The sequence below is a fragment of the Pieris brassicae genome, chromosome 12 (assembly GCF_905147105.1).
Source record: "Pieris brassicae chromosome 12, ilPieBrab1.1, whole genome shotgun sequence".
NCBI lineage: Eukaryota > Metazoa > Arthropoda > Insecta > Lepidoptera > Pieridae > Pieris > Pieris brassicae.
In genome coordinates this window covers 2677799-2694977 of record NC_059676.1, presented here as the reverse complement: position 1 = coordinate 2694977, position 17179 = coordinate 2677799, and the positions used below count along the sequence as shown (strand labels likewise).

The following is a 17179-nucleotide window of genomic DNA, read 5'->3' as shown; positions in this document are numbered from 1 at the left end:
GAAAAGTAAAAAAGAAGGCCTCAATTTAGAACTAGTAATAAACATTTTTGTTGATTAAATATATATATTAATATATAGTGTGTGTATATATTAACAGTATATATGTATGTTTATATATATATACTATTACTTAGACTAAGGCCAAATAAAACGATTGGTCAGATCTTTAATTTTATTAACAAAAATATATGGAACTCTACACAACAAGATTCGTTTGAATCATCTCATACAAAATTTCCTCCAAGATTACAAATATAAATGCAACTGCTAGGAATGGTTAACAATAACAACCATTACAAGTCAAGATCCTAAACAAACTGACGCTAACAGCATATGGACCATAGAATATTCATAACCCCATGTTTTTTTATGTCAAATGACAGTTTCTGACAGATGGCGTTAATTACAAAAGTTTTTTAAATTTATTAATTGTACCTACATAAGTGCACGCCTTTTTATTCTACAAAGCGAAATGATTGAGATACCTCTGGGATTATATCTATACATAATTACTTTAACTGCTCTTGGTCCAATAATAGATCCAGTATTAAAGTAATGATTGAGTTTTTTAATTATGTTAGTAATTGATAAAATTGCATTAAACGAGATTCTAAAATATAAAATATTTCTAAATAAATTGTTACTTATACATTTAAAACCCATAGTTTTCAGATCAAAATTTTACAAAACCAAACTAACTCGACTAAAAACCAATTTATCTTATTTACCACAGCAGACGAATTCCCATTATACAAAAATATATGGAACTCTACACAACATGATTTTCATAAAGAAAATGATCCCATCAATAATTGACAAAAACTAAAATTACCAAAAAAACATTCAGTTTTCTTAACACATTCTGTACATCTCAGTCACTTTTATTCATTTTATGTATTTGGTTCAAAATTATTCCCAATATTAGGAAGACAAGCCACACTCCATACCAATAGAAGTAGACTGATGAATAATATATCCATATTCTGTCAAAGGTGAGTAGCAGGAAGGCAGCGGCCTGATAGGACTCTGAATGTGATCGAAGGAACCACATTATGAAACCGATTATCTTTTTTTTCTGAAAATATAACAAATTTATTCATTGTCTATATAAAAATCACCTTAAGTTAATAATAATAACTGATAAAAAAAAGAATTCCATTCCAATATTTTACTCTATATCAAAAAAAATTGAGAGTAAACAGAACAATTTATTAACAATATTTGCATATGTTAAGTTATACCACCTACGGTGGACATTGGCCTAAGGTTCGCAAGTGCGATGCCGACCTTTATGAATAGGTACGCTCTTTTCTTGATATAATTTTTTAGCTTAAATTCGTAAATACGACAGTTTTTTGAACCTAAACCTGAAACTGGCGTCCTTAGAATGTTTTTTTAAACTTATTTAGAAAATAAAAAGCTTTTTTACTTCCATAAAAATAATATGGACGCTTACCATTCCAGTTGCTTCCTTATAGTATAATTTGAAATAAATATCTTCAGCCATCAAATAGAACGGACAGAAGTAAATACAGAAGAAATAACCAGCGTGAAAACCGTGCCATATCACTGATACGAAAAGTGCCGCGTGAACCCTGAAAGTATATTTTAGAAAATACATAATAAACAATGTTACATGTTACATTTCTCACTGTTGTTTCCTAGGCCTCGTGTTTAATAAATGATCTGGTGTTTATAAATGTTTATTGGAGACAAAGAGACTATTATTGTACAGGGATTCGAATACCGCAAAGGTTAGATTCTCACGAATTACCAAAATATGATGCAGACTTGTTCCAAGTATCCCGCACTTTGTCTACCTCCTAGATTTAAATTATAAATTAGTTAAATTTTTATGTAAAGTGATCAGAATCAAGGTCAAGAATTGCTATGAAATCTAATTTGTTGTATCGTCTATTTAAGGTATATTTTATAATCCACAACAATGTTACACATCTTGCTTCAATTTCCTTAGTAACTTTAAGCCTCAGACCACTGCATAAGCATCCAATGATTTCTTGAGTCACACATAAATGACTGAATTTTGTTAAGGTGATTATTATTAGGTTTTTTTTTGCACCTTCTATATTTAGATAGATGCTCATTTATTGAAAAAATAACTCTTAAAATAAAAGTATAAAATGTTTAAAACTAAATTAAAAATTGACTTGAAACAACTGACTTCAATCTGTATTGTAAAATAAATAGAAACAAAATGTGATTTTTTTTTTCTAATAAAAACCTACTCATTTTTCAGGGGGGGGTTTTCAGGGGCTCCATTAGAGTTGTACACTGGCACACATGATCTTGTTTCAACGACATTTATACCAATATTTGCCTTTAATTAAATATTTATTTTCCAATATTTTAATCTTACCAAATTTCTAGATCAATTGCATTTAATGAACAGGCACTAGACAATCTATTTGAGAATAGTATACATCAGTAATAAAAATATGACACTCACTTGAGAGGTTTAATTGGAAACCGCTTATAAACAACCATGGCCACCCAATACTGCACAGCTTTGTTCCATACTTTCATTGAGTCTCTTAGAGTCACTACTGACTCACATTGCCATACCTCCATAGACTCTACAGTTATGAAGTCATATTCTGTTGATTTTGCTTCATCCTCTGACCTGCAATAATTTAATTTACGGTTAATATTCATTAACTTGGCTGCATTTTTGAAACTAAATGAATAGTGGCAGCACTTAGTCTTACTGGAATCCAACAACCATATCCCTAGAGGCCCACAACACACCAATATGCCTCACAGAAATGCAGGTGTCCATGCGTGGAGGTTAGCACTGTATTTTAGAGAACTAAATAAAGTTTGACTGAGATCATTTTGAGTATACTTAATAACAAATATTTACTAAGCATAATGCACAAGAGAAATTTAACATAACATTCAAAATTCAACATACATTTCTTTCAACTTTGAGTACCCAACAGTTGGACCATGTCCTGTCCTATTCTTGCCTGCTACTGGGTATGCCCCAAGGCCTGCAGAAGTGCACACACTCTCAGCCAATGTCATCCCTGCATAAATTCTTTGTCTAAATGCAGCAAATAACACCCATGGATACATCATTCGATAAAGAAAGCTCCTGTTATTATGCTCCTCAGTTAAGACATACTGTAAGTCAAATTTAAATACTAAAATTTATGGTATATTTACTAACTCACCTGTAGTGCAATAAAAAAAACAAATGTAAAACTAAACACAGAATGTAGCCTATTCATTTGTAATGTAATTATTATTGAGGTTATTAAAGAAATAAAATTGGTGATGACTGGGCAAATTAAAATATTTTTTGGGCATCAGAGCTACCCATAACAACAGAACACAGAATTTAGATTATATGTATATGATTAATCTATTTCTAGCCAAATATATTTATTACATAATATTATGCTTACCTCCAATGGGCACATATGAGAAAAAGCCAAATATAATGAGATATACAAAGGTACAGATTTAAGGGTATATATTGTTGATCCAAAACAATCAGCTTGCTTGCTGAATGGCAAGTAGAAATAATCATTAAAGGTGCGATATCTGTAGTATGGACCTGTAAATAACTTGCGTTTCAATAAATATTACCTTTGATGAATTATTTCGTTCATTATTAAGTATTTCAATTTAATGGACTCAATCTTGGATTTGAAATTAAAAATTCTGTTCTTTTAAAAAGCACACTAAGATGATTTATTGGTGATTGAAGCTTTAACATATTTTACTCCCTAGTAAGTACCTGTTAGCAATCCAATGTAACTGAAGGAATAGTGAATTAAATCAATAAAATCTGGATTAATTAACTCAAGGAACTCATCATCTTTCTCTACCTTCTTGCCAGCATCCTCTATATTAACAGATTTAACTAATTCATCATTTTGTTTCTTAGCTTTTGCCATTGCTAACCAGGATCCATTCATTTCAAAAGCAACACCAACAACTCGCAAAACAATGATCATCTCAATTAGATTTGTTTGGCCAGAGGATAAAGAAAACCCAAATTTGTCAGCTAAGCGAAAGAAGAATAAGTAACCGAACATGAAGAAAAAGGTTACAATATGGCAATATCTAAAACAAACACACGATTATAATAACACTAATATGGGCTAATTAGGTCTGTTCATAATGTTTTATAAAAAGATAAATAATTTCAGGATTTCCATACAGGAAAGGAATGTTATTTCAGGTTAGACTTACTTTATAGTTGCCAGCTTTATGGCTAATACACCTATGAAAGCTGATAAAACAGGATGTACAGCACTATACCCAGACACAATAACAATTAAAATTAAACCTAAAATAGTTCCACCCCATTTTTTAGTCTCAACTGTTTTTAGTTTTCTGTAATATGGTCCAATTAAAACACTAAATAAAAGGAGTGAGAGATATATGATGTCATTTTTATTTTTTTCTATAAGTGACCACATTTTATTTAATTAGAATAACATTCACAAGCATTCGTTATTTATTTTTTACTTTTTGTAATTTGTATTATTTTTTTGCTGATACATGATAATATTTTTTTTTTCCTTTCTTGGCCTGCACAGTATAAAAAATATTACAGACTGTTGTTTATGTTTTATGTCGAACTTTGTCATAACAGATAACACATAATATTTATTCGTTGGAATTGGTTATCGTCTTAACACTTTTTGAACTGGTCATTATAGCTTAAACTCAATCATTCTTATTGAAATCAAACCTTAAATATTGCTATTTAATTTTTTTTGATCTTTTTAAAATCAGAGCTAAAAATCCATCCCTAATTTTGATGTAGTTACGTCTCTGTTTATGTTAGAGAGATAAAAAATAAACGTCAAATTATTAACTTCTGTTTTCGGTTTTTTTCAAGTCGGTTTAAAATAATAATAAACTGTGTCAATAATAATTTGTTCTTCAGCCTTTCTAATCTGTAATTGGATAAATAAAAAATTATACACATAAACTCTGAAAGAAAATAATTCATTATAAATACATTATGAAATCTAATCTTAAGGATGATACTAAGAAAGAAATCTTACAGGGATTAAATATAAAACTTGGTGGAGATATAAATAACTTACAGGCAGCCTGTGATTTACAAAATGAGCTGGCCAATAAAAGAGATCGTCTTGAAAGTTCCGTTAGTATACCATAATCTTTTTCTCATTTAATATTATTGTTTAGTGTACAATACGGTAAACATTTCCTCTTTACATTGTTCCAAGAAGTCATGGCCAGAAAAGCAACAAGGCCATTTAGTGCAACCTAATGGGTGAAGTGCAAGTGCTTTTGATTTGTAATATCACAAAATAAGTTTAATGTATATTTTGGTTTTCTTCAGTTAAGTGCTGCTAATGATGAGGTGCCCACAAAGCTTACATCAGCTATTAATAAGGCAGAACTTAACTCAAAGCAAATTGAAAACCTTAAAATCAAAAGTGATGACTTTAAGAAGAGAGCTGAGGACTTTTTAAGTAGAACACAACCACTGCTCAGTGAATTAGATAAAAGGTTTATGGCTATTAGTAAACTGGAAAAGGTTTTGGAGTATTTTAAGTCTTATGCAAAAATTCAAGATTTAAGGTATATGTGTATATAATAATAATTAAGAATAATAAGCTATAACACAATAATAATATAATATACAAATAATTGTTTAGCTACTTATGTTACCATACCATACTTTTGTTATTGTTGCTACGATAATTTTGTGTTAGAGTCTATTTGGTCACAGTCTATCTTCTTTCCTCATTTGACTAATAGGAAAATCTATGTGCTTTAGTGCTAACATAGCCTAAGAGTAAGTAAATAACTATCACTAAGATTCTTTACTTCAACCATAAATAACAATAACTTGCATAGCTAGATAATATGAATATAACATTACAGTGAGCAGATGAAGAATTGTAAAGATGATGAGCAGCTGGTCTTAATGTACAGTGACATGAAAATAATGTGTCAACAATACAAAAACTCACACCAAGCTAATTATGCAAAAGAATATACACATTATTGGCATAATATCCTTAAGGACAATTTAATAAAGTATGTATAAGGGATTTTTTAAAATGTTTTATTAGTGTAAATAAAATGTAATATGAAATATCTTAAACAAGATTTTTCATATTATACATATTAAAATTGGTTGTGAAAAGTATTATTAGGAATCATAATATGTTGTTATTTACATAGTCAATCAAAGTTAATAAATTATATACTACAAATTTATTGCATTTCTGGCTATCAAAAATTATCCCATAATTTGTACCTATGCTTTATATTTTCAGGCACTATGATGATGTACTCAAATTATTAAAATGGCCACTAACTAGTGGAACTGACATCTCACAAGTTTCAAAAGAGGTTCTTAACAAATTCAACAATTTGACAAGAAATTTGTTTCTTATTCAAGAGCCTGAGAATTTGTTAGCTAAAGCTGCTATTACCGGAGATTTTTCCACAGGTATGATTTACATCTAAACATGCACCTGTAAGTCTAAACAAGAGATTAATAGATTAGTCAGGATTAATTATAAAAATATTGTTATAGCTTTTAATTAGCATATTTGTGTGCATATTACCTGATAATTACTATTTCTGAAATTATAATATATCATAGAACAATTATCAGAAATAAATAAATAATATAAATCATAGGTACACATTATGGGATAATTTGCAATAAGCTTACAGCATATTTTTGTTTTATTCACACTATTGAATTTTCTACCATGTAGTTCTTATAGGTTTCTGGATTACTACTAAACAGTTACGAGTGACTGTCTAATCCAAAACTAAAGCAAAGAAGAAAGCTACTCTCCAATTCAAATATTGCATTAATATTTATATTGCAGTACAAGAACCCTCTCTACCAATAAAGGTCTTGCTCCGGCCTCTAAAGAAGCGCTTTGCCTTTCACTTCACTGGTTCTCGGCAAACTGCAAGAATTGATAGACCTGAGTGGTTCCTTACTCAAACATTAACCTGGATTAAAGACCACCAGATATTTATCAAGAATAATGTGCAACCAATTGCAGATAAACTTGAATTGAAAAATGTGAATGCTTTGGTAAGTATATTATATAATAATCTTTCCTATGACAAATATTATTGCACAGCAAAAAAATTTAGAATCATAATTTTAAATTACCTTATTCAACTAATTAATTCAGTGATTGAACAATTTCCTTACGATCGGAAGTCTTTTTTTATAATATATCTTTTCAATCTATACTTTATAATATTAGTGTTAAAACCCTTTGGTCTTGGGTGTTCCGAAAGTCTTAATTTTAAATGTCTGTTTAATTCCCAATATTGGATGTCATGGAAAAGACAATTCTACATTGATTGATATTTTTTATAGATCAATCGATTTTAGGATCAAAAACATGCCGAATTCCCAACGGTGTTATCCTATACCCTAAGAACAAGTCAATTGCGATCTTAGAAAAATATATCGTCATAACTACTAAGATAATTCACACTAGGGTCTGGAAAACAGAGCACCCCCGAAAACAATATTAGTCGCGGTAATGCTGCTTGAAGCTCTTCTATATAGCCTCACGCGCAACGGTTCTACCCCAGCCCTCACCCAATCGAATGTCGGCGGCGGTCAATGTTGCCGCAATGTGTTAATAATTTATGGAAACTTATATTAATAAATAAATAAACCTAACAAAACATTAAAAAATACTTAGTCAAAACTAATATTTTATAGGACGAATTCAATGAAGGCCTAGTAGCGTTGGCGGCTGAGAGGCTACACACAGTACTAGCAATGTATCACAGTCAAAATAATATAGTGGATGTCGATTCTGCATTTGCACACGCTGTAGATGAGACTCTAGGTTTTCATAAAGAATTAACAGAGATAACGGGATATGAGTCAAATAGTGTCCTATCAGTATTGACCAAAGCGGAGACTTTTGTACGGTGGTTGGCTGTTGAGAAGAAATGTGAGTTTTTAATTGAAATTTAATCTGTGGGTAAAAAACAGACAGCTAATCTCTTGTTTAACCAATGCCTATCTTTGTTACTTTCAAAGATTTCTCATAATCAATTCAATAATACAAAATTATTTAACTTGTTCTATTCGGTTCATTTTTAATTGTATGCAATGAATTTTTTTAAATAGGTCCCGAATTTTCAGTATTCTTTCGTTATATGTTTATGCGACAATTCTATTAGGGAGCGTTCAAGTATTACGTAACGACAAGTATAACGATCGTAAAACTTAACGATGCGGGGCGGGGATTGAATCACGCGTTTAAGTATTGATAATATTATTTTCGACTTTCCAGTAGTTTAGACCACAAGTTAAGTTTTAGGTATAAAGAGTCATTGGGGCTGGTCACGAAACGTTTAACTATTGAACTATTGGATACAGAAAACGTTACGGTGAGTTTCGTGGGGGGGGGGGGGGCAAGATTCTCCAAAAATTGCGTGACGTAATACTTGAACGCTCCCTTAGAAGAAACACTTGACCCAGTGCGTTTTTCATTAAGCTTTACATGTAGATATATAAAATCAATATCAACAATTTTCAGATGCTCTTTCTAAGATGGATGAAATGCTAGACAATGAGCAATGGTTCGAGCCAGTAGCGGCCGGCGTAGGGGCAGCAGTAGGATCCTTCGTGTGGGTACCGCGTGGATCCGATTGGTTTGTGGCGTTATTAAAAACCATAGAAGAAAGATACGCGATCCTACCACAGCCTGGACATCGGTAAGATGATGTTTGTATTGTATTATCGTATTACTTAACTAAACATTTTATTTTATGCTTATTTGCTGTATTAATAGGATCGGAGGGATGAGATAGATTTAGTAAAAATAATACAGTACAAGCAAAAAGGAATTTATGACTTTCAATAAGTTATATTTCTCTGTTTGATTATTTAAAAAAACTGAAAAATGAATTTATTTATTTACTAGTCAAATTTAATGATAATTTGTTAAATTTTATAAATCACAAGACAATGTCCTCTTCACATGTTTAAAATAATATATATTTTTACAGAAATTATTTACATACATTATCTTTACAGAATATGCCAATACAATAAAATCTAGAATAAATAATAAAGAATCATCTAATTGTAAATCTAAACCATTCCCGAATCTACGTGAACAGAAACAAAATTTCATAAAAATTGGATCAGCCGTTTGAGGTTTTAATACAAACACACAGTATTTTGTGAGCAAGGGAGGTCAAATTATCTCCAAGCTCCAAATTCCTACAAACAACACTGATTAAAAATAAACAAATCTCAAATATGTAGTTAATTTATTCCAGAATACAATTCCTTGAACTACAATTAGAATTGATCGAGGAATGGCGGGTGCGCCTCACCCAAATAATGAGTGCTGCAGTGGATAGTTTGAAACCAGACAGCTTTTTAGTTGCTGGTCCTCATCCTCTCATAGCCATTGTCAACACCGCTCACCACACTAGGAGCGTATTGCTGCAATGGGCTCACTCTCTGGTGAGTCATTTAAGATCTACTGTCATAATATATATTTATTTGATAATTATTGATTTTAGAGGATTTTCATTTTGCCTTTGAAAAGTATGTTATGTTCTTGCCCTTTTTTCTTTCACCGTATATGCACGTATTAGAATCTATGGGGAAATCATCTTGGGTGGCAGCAGTACTAAATTATCCTTTCGTAGTCTGGGATCACCCCAATTCTGAATCCTGATAGTTGAGATTTCGACGGTTTACTGGTACACTAATGCAATGCAATTTTTTTGTATTCAGAAAATTCGAAGGACCATTTTTACAAAACTATAGTTGCGCCGGATACTCTGTTATTACGTGGCACTTGCTTTACCGAATTTTTTTTATAGTATTCGTCTTCGGTCTAGTAACTATCTTAATATAGGAAATGCCTTATTTTACGCTATTTTCACGATTATTAAAAAAAGTCTACGTGTAGTATGGGAACTATGTAATTGTATGTCATTAAAACTGAATTGGCTACTGAACACAACAATTTAAATATTCTATCGCGACACAATCTACGTCTACAATCACTGCGAGGACGTGATATTATGACCTGATTTATGTACTCGGCGATCTATTAAATTCAACCCATCGAACGAATATTTTCCAGCATTACCTACAACTATACTACTATAGACGTCAGTTCCATCAATTCACTCAACAACAGCACAGCAGCGGGCAAGAGAGTGAGTCCTCAACAAGTTCTGAAGACGAAGATGAGACCGATGAAGAGACGTTCAGAGACGGTAAGAAATCTCACGTAAAATATTTAAATCTTGAATTTAAAATGTACTTTATAATAGATAGATAGATTTTTTAATTGAATGTTTTAATATTTTAATAATTTTTCTAACATAGTTATAAGTGTCTCTACTAACAATATATGGATTTATAATGGTCTGAAATAAATGATTTTATTATTATAATACAAATTAAATAATTGTATCAATTTCCTTAACTAAAAAGTAACCTTTGTGACCAAATTACGGTCTTGGGTTTGACTTAGACATGCCTATACTCCATGTCTTATTGTTAGAAAACTTTAACGTGCAGACAAGTAAAATTTGTCGCCTTACAACAAACTGGTTTAATATTCAAATGTCATAAAATAAAGATTCCTTTGTAAGTAATAATATCATTTTAGAAAGCGAAAACGAAAAGGAGGGTTCAATATGTTTGGAAGACGTGGAGACGCGAGCTAAAGATCTAGCTTTGAAGGAAGTTAATAAACGTCATTCGATCATCGATCCAAGTCAATATGACGTAAGTATTTTTAAACCGTATATATATGACGTCCCCATTGCCCTGACGGCCCTGAGTTCGATTCTAACAAATACTATTTTGAGCTGGAACTCTTAAACTCTTAATGTCTTATTACTTGACTTAATGTCGTATAACCTGTGTCGATTGGGCAGAGGACTCAATGTGAACGACATTGAGTCTCCATCGCGTTCGGTATTAGACCTTTTATTTCACCTCGCTCCAAGTCTTTCCCTCATCTGAAACTGTACGGCATCAGGTTTGCTTGGGACGGCCCTTCTGCTTTCCTTGCGGGTAGGTTTCAATCAAGCGCCTGCTTGGGAATATGAATAGGATCCCTTCGGCGTGTCACTTGGTCTGCTTGTTGTTTGGGATTAAAATCAATGTAATGGACGCAAATGTATCTGTTTTGACGTGCGACGTAGTTTCTTACGACGCATAGATTTTGTAAATGAAACCTTTGACAGAAAAATGGTACTGACAAAATTCTCCATACTAGAAAGCCCATGTGTTGTATTGTATGTAAGCATCGTAAAACAATATACCTGAGTTTATTGGCTAGTTCTTCTGAATTTAGGTTAGGGGTATCAAATATTACGGTGCACACAGCTTCATTCTGATTGGTCAAAAGTATTTACTCAAAACGCGTTGATACGCGACATGATGCATCAACCAAACAGTGTTTCGCCTTCCTCCACCTTACATTCTATATGCAATTTATAATACATTGCGTGTTTCGTTTAATGTCATTGGTCAAAAATCTTGGACACGTGATTGGACTAGAGAAAACGCGCCATAATTTTTGTTTCATTCTACGCTTTCTACAGAGCAGTGTTGGCCTAGTGGCTTCGTGCGTAGTGTGCGACTCCCATCCCAGGTGACGTAGGTTCGAGCCCCGGCTGTGCACCAATGGACTTTCTTTATATGTGCACATTTCTTGTAACTTTCGCTTGAACGGCGAAGAAAAAAAAACATCGTGAGGAAACCGGCTTGCCTTAGACCCAAAAAGTCAAGAGGCTGATCACGTACGTGTCTTTAAATTCACAAATGGTCATGAAACACATTTAGAAATCTGGAGGCCCAGACCTATAAAGGTTGCAGCGCCACTGATTTCTTTATTTTAAATACACTTTCACATGCCTATAAACTTATTATATTATCTATAAAAAATAATTCCGTCTTATTGAACCGTTATAACAAAAGTACTTATCTATCTCTTTTTATCATAGCGTTAATACAACTTTACAGAAAGAGTCGAAAGAGTTCTTTAGATAAGAGCGTGCGAATACTATTTGAATTTTTATGAATAAGTTTGGGCATGAAGTTATACATTTAGATTTTTTGACCTTCTAGACTAGAACGATAGCAAACCCAGCAGTGGCAGAACCGCTACCAGAAGGTGATGGTGGTGAAGATGGCGGTGTGTTCGGTGATGCACCAGCTCTGTTACATCACCTTCGACAAGCAGGTCTTACGGCGCTAGTCCAATTCCTCGTTGTCGAGTTCAGGGACCATTTACACGATTATAAATCATTGAAGTACGTATTTATAGCTTAACACATTATAACCGTTACTAATACATGTACAATGCTAATTATTATGAATGCTTTGGCGCGGTCATGTTTCGTAATTTCTTAGTCGTATTCGAATTCTGTCCAACGCCAAACGAAATTGTATGGAAATGGTCACGTGACAAAGCACAATAGCTAATGTCACTCATACAAATTATAAGCGGTGGTGCGCGTTGTTCCAAGCACCTAATAAAACCACTGAACGTATTTATTTTTTCTATTAAAATAAAATATTTTGATATTTTAAAACAACCTTTAAGTCATTAGTATAAATGCATATTTAACCTATTAGAACTTACAAAGGAATTAGTAAATAAATTAATACCTTTTACTAATTTAATACAATAATAAATAACAAAACGTCCGAGTTAAAATAAATTTACTAAACTAAATAATTAAAATTTCAAGTTGAATCTATACCTTAAGAAAACACTTTCACCGTGAACACGCACGCTGTAAAGCACGCGAAACGTCGGAAAAAAATTATAAGTTTTTAATAATAATACATAGCTTTAATCCGTTTAAAAAGTGTTTTCTTAATGTGTAAAAGCTATGTTAACAAAAGACAATACTATGAATCTATACCTAACAGATGTAGCGCATTATTTGACAAACCTACATACTCAGCCATACTTAAGTCTCACTGTAACTTTTAGTATCGCTTTTTAGAATCTATGTTTACCATAGTTTTAAACATTGTTATCTACCACGGGAAAGCTACATTGTCTTTATCTACATTAGTATAACGACTAGCGTCTATACAATTTTGTATGAACTCTATTTTGTTGACTATTAATTAATATTGTTTCACGTTCCTCGCATCAACACCAATTTAGCAATAAAAATGTGTGCGTGGACTAGTGTACACACGTAAGAAGTGAAACTTCTTTATGATCTTATTTCTCAAAAAATGATCTACTATATGCAACTTTACAGAAATTGGTTAAATAAAATAAAATTAGATAACGTTTAACAAAAGGCTTTTATTATCATAAACATGAATACAAATAATACAATTATTTCATTTCACCTCATTACTACTAAGATAATTACAGAATTTCATTAATTGTAATAGAATTTCAATATTGTTATCGTTATTATATATATTTGTTATTAATGGCTTCAAATCTCTTCGAATCAACCGTGGTATGGACAAGAAAAATAAGGCACGTAACGGAAAAATGTGACGTGTAACCCAAAAATGTGACGGTAAACTTTTCTGCAACGCCCATAAAGAAGTTTCACTTCCAAAACTCAGATTTGTATCGCGCAGCCCGAACATACAACAACCAATGTTTAAGCCTTGACTTGTTTACGCAATCGCGGAATACACTTAAGGAGTATTAAGAATATTCATAGCGTTAAATCGCCTGCATCACTTTTATCAGTGAAACTTTTTGTGGATATATCCAATGTGTTAATTTTATGTTTTTTTTGTTTTGATGTGAAACATCTATAGCCGCACGTAAAACCGATTTCTGGCGTGGCGACGCATGCCTTGGCGACGCATGCCTTGGCGACGCATGCCTTGGCGACGCATGCCTTGGCGACGCATGCCTTGGCGACGCATGCCTTGGCGACGCGTCGCCACACCGTACACACTACTGCATATAGACTGTATATATATATCGTATATATTGTAACAATTAACATACAAATTTATTGTGAAACATTCATTATTGATACTTATAATTTACGATTTTAGTAATATATTGAAATAACTAGCTAAGATTCTTGAGTTTACCAATATATTGAAGCCAATTAAAATTTACTAATGTTATGTCCAATACTTTTGTAACATACATCAGTTACCATCGACCAATTGTCACAGTAATACCGTCTTCAGAGGCAACATCGAACATAACTATTACCGAAGTCACTGATTAAACGAATTAAGTAGTCACGATTTGAAATAAATTCGTAAATTTTTGTATTTAATGAAAATAAATGTTTATTCAATAAATAGTCATCGATATCTGGAAAAAATCGTAATATTTTATTTTATCATTAGGACATATTTAGTTCCTATCACAATATGTTCTTTTCTGCATATTACTTTTACAAAATAATGTCGATGTTTCACATCTACCAGGCGTCCCGTGACGGCTCATATTTTTATACTATTAGAGATGTATCTGTTTTGTTTCCTAAATGAATAAATAAATAAGACACCCCACATACTCACCCACACGTGCTCTCATTGTTTCTTCATCACACAACACAACCGAATTACGTATTAGTTAGATTTTTTTACTTTTGTCAATGTTTGAATCTTTTTGTAAATAGTATATTTTCCATCTATGGCTATGTCTTTAGTATAATTAATTTTGAACCTGAACTTAGCATTTCACGTATATTATTCCAGATGGCACGCCATGCTAACAGTGGAGCAGAGAGCTCTTTGCGTATCCAGTGCTTTGGGCAGGCCATTATCGACCCTATGCACTAGATTGGTCACGTTGACTGAGATGCTACCGCCTCATATTGGTCAACTGTTCAAAAATGAGTTGGCTTTGCAGCTTGATAACTGCTTGTTTCGGGTGAGTAAAATAAATAAAAAGAGTACAGTAATTTATTCCAGTTACAATTAATTTATGTAACTGGAATAAAGTACCCCGAAAGAAACTAGATAGGGAAGAAATTAAATTAGAACCCGGAAAAAGTAAAGGCCTCCAAATTCTTCCACTTCTCTCATCTACTCTTCTATTTTTACTATATTTACAAAATATTTTTGTCGAAGATTTTTCTCAAATTTTAAACATTTTTATCAATATTTAAGTCTATGCTGAGGCAGAGCCGCAGCGAGCAAATGTTTTTTTTTCCAAAAAAATATATTTTTGATTTTTCATGAGATAACAGTGTTGCCAACATAGAAAAAAAGGACTAACAACACTACTCTTTCAATGTCTAAAAACGACAATGTAGAAATCTAAGGCCGTATTTGTAGAATTAGCTTTGTGAATATGTATTTATTTATACATAATATACATAATTGTACAAACAAAAAGTAAGTAGGTTACATAAGTTATTAGGTAGCAGGCGGCCTTATCGCTAACAAGTTATTTCTTCCAGGCAACCCTAATATGGGAGACTAAAAAAAAAGAAACACCTACAGAGGATAAAGTACAAGAAGTGCATAATTAAATAACTAAAAAAACTGAAAATAACTAAAATTAAATAAAATGTATTATTTTAATTTTTTTTAGGAGGTGGTTATATGCAACTGGTTCAATACTGGCGGAACTATCCAATTCACGCATGACGTCATGAGAAATATCTTGCCGGCTTTTGCGGGGTTCGATAACAAAATTCTGGAAGGTATTCCTGTGCCAAGGTAAAATGACTAAACAATTTTGTATCAAATAATCATTTATAGAGTAATATATACACTATAGAGTTTTATTATTATTTAAAGTTCGGATATTGTTATCTTTTTAAAGTTTTCTTGACAATTATTAATAAGCAGTATAGCGATACGTTTATGAAATCTCTATTTTACTGTAGTATTCTCATTATCTTACTGTTCTGGGTTCATTTTCCGGCGAAAAACAAATGCTTCCGCTTCAAACACTTAAGGAGTAAAAACGAAGCGATATAACCTTTCGCTTGATTGTAAAAGTCTAAATTAGGCGATGCGTTTTTCTAATCGACCAAGACAAAATTATCCACGACAAAGACGCAAAAATGTGTCCGTCCCATTTGAACAAATAATTTATCATCCACAGATTGGCTGAAACCTGTATGCTTCTCAACTTCGACTATGATGACGCGCGTCGTATCCGAACGGGCTTAGCCAAAAATGATTCGGATACGGTGAATAGACTTATCGCCATGGGCCTCGTCGCCATCACCCCGGCTGAGGCACTTCAGATCCTCAACCAAAGGACTGATCTCGCTGACGCGTCGTCACCTACTTCGGTGATGGAGCTGTTCTAAAACAAAGGCCAATCCGGAGTCAGTTAAATCTTTCACAGTAGACTGTATGTTTAGACAAAAAATATTTATCTTAGGAAAGAGAAGGCGTGGTAAATAACACAATTCTATTAAAATTAATACTTTTGTATATAAAGTATCAAGATTAATATCTTATAATGACGTTTCAGTGTTGCCAACATTTTAAGTTTATCTTTTCTTATAAGGGAGCGTTCAAGTATTAGGTCCTTACATATGAAATTGGCGTTTTGTATGGGAGGAACAAAGTATGAACCATTGTTTTCTATGCACTTTTGCCATCTCATAGGTAGTTCATTGATCCCTTTAAAAAAACCAGTCGGACGGGAATCAATAAAATCTGTGAAGGCGATTTGGACTGCCCCATCAGAGTTAAATCTTTTCTCTTGCAAGAAGTTGGCCAAATTTCGAAAAAAATGGTAATCTGTTGGAGCAAGGTCCGGGGAGTACGGAGGATGTTTTAGACATTCCAATTGAAGCTCTTCTAATTTGGTAGCCGTCTGTTGTGCAGTGTGTGGTCTAGCGTTGTCGTGAAGTAGCAGAAGTGGCGTGGAGCGATTGACCAGCCTAGGTTGTTTAGCCGCTAGCTTTTCCATCATGGTTTGCAATTGCTGACAACAGACATCAGCCGTAATAGTCTGGCAAGATTTGAGAAAACTGCAATGAACAATACCGGCACTAGTCCACCAAACGCTTACAAGTAACGCTTTTGGGGTTAATTCTCGCTTGGGGCAGGATTTGGCTGGCTGGCCAGGATCCAACCATTGCGCTGAGCGCTTCCGATTATCGTAAAGAATCCATTTTTCATCACAGGTTTGTTTTTTGTTTTAAAATACCTTCATTATTGTGCCGGTTCAGTAATGTAACGCAGCAGTCGACGCGCGTT

At 32.8% G+C, this 17179-nt stretch overlaps 2 protein-coding genes across 2 annotated transcripts; one reads left to right on the top strand and one right to left on the bottom strand.

Moving 5' to 3' along the window:
- Positions 1 to 158: 158 nt before the first annotated feature.
- LOC123716966 (lysophospholipid acyltransferase 7-like) lies at positions 159 to 4503 on the bottom strand. The gene is made up of 7 exons (XM_045672689.1): positions 4222 to 4503; positions 3764 to 4092; positions 3429 to 3580; positions 2933 to 3144; positions 2468 to 2641; positions 1457 to 1595; positions 159 to 1075 (listed from the first exon to the last, which is right to left on the bottom strand). Exons 1-7 carry the CDS (start codon positions 4449 to 4451, stop codon positions 872 to 874), a joined length of 1440 nt encoding a protein of 479 aa, XP_045528645.1. The 5' UTR covers positions 4452 to 4503; the 3' UTR covers positions 159 to 871.
- Positions 4504 to 4926: 423 nt separating this feature from the next.
- LOC123717473 (RAD50-interacting protein 1) lies at positions 4927 to 16528 on the top strand. Its single transcript, XM_045673474.1, has 14 exons — positions 4927 to 5146; positions 5348 to 5589; positions 5896 to 6051; positions 6294 to 6469; positions 6861 to 7075; positions 7724 to 7961; positions 8553 to 8730; positions 9301 to 9490; positions 10122 to 10257; positions 10656 to 10774; positions 12125 to 12309; positions 14708 to 14882; positions 15549 to 15676; positions 16068 to 16528. Exons 1-14 carry the CDS (start codon positions 5003 to 5005, stop codon positions 16276 to 16278), a joined length of 2493 nt encoding a protein of 830 aa, XP_045529430.1. The 5' UTR covers positions 4927 to 5002; the 3' UTR covers positions 16279 to 16528.
- The last annotated feature ends 651 nt before the right edge of the window (positions 16529 to 17179 follow it).

What these genes read in the sequence shown, in the direction of transcription:
- LOC123717473 (XM_045673474.1), top strand. Translation starts at nt 5,003, where the DNA reads ATGAAATCTAATCTTAAGGATGATACTAAGAAAGAAATCTTACAGGGA. An exon ending in GTTGGCTGTTGAGAAGAAAT is followed by an intron (nt 7,962 to 8,552) that starts GTGAGTTTTTAA and finishes AACAATTTTCAG; the next exon opens with ATGCTCTTTCTAAGATGGAT. An exon ending in TGAAGAGACGTTCAGAGACG is followed by an intron (nt 10,258 to 10,655) that starts GTAAGAAATCTC and finishes ATATCATTTTAG; the next exon opens with AAAGCGAAAACGAAAAGGAG.
- LOC123716966 (XM_045672689.1), bottom strand. Translation starts at nt 4,451, where the DNA reads ATGTGGTCACTTATAGAAAAAAATAAAAATGACATCATATATCTCTCA. An exon ending in TACTCAAAGTTGAAAGAAAT is followed by an intron (nt 2,642 to 2,932) that starts GTATGTTGAATT and finishes AAATTATTGCAG; the next exon opens with GTCAGAGGATGAAGCAAAAT. An exon ending in TTTCCAATTAAACCTCTCAA is followed by an intron (nt 1,596 to 2,467) that starts GTGAGTGTCATA and finishes ATATACTTTCAG; the next exon opens with GGTTCACGCGGCACTTTTCG.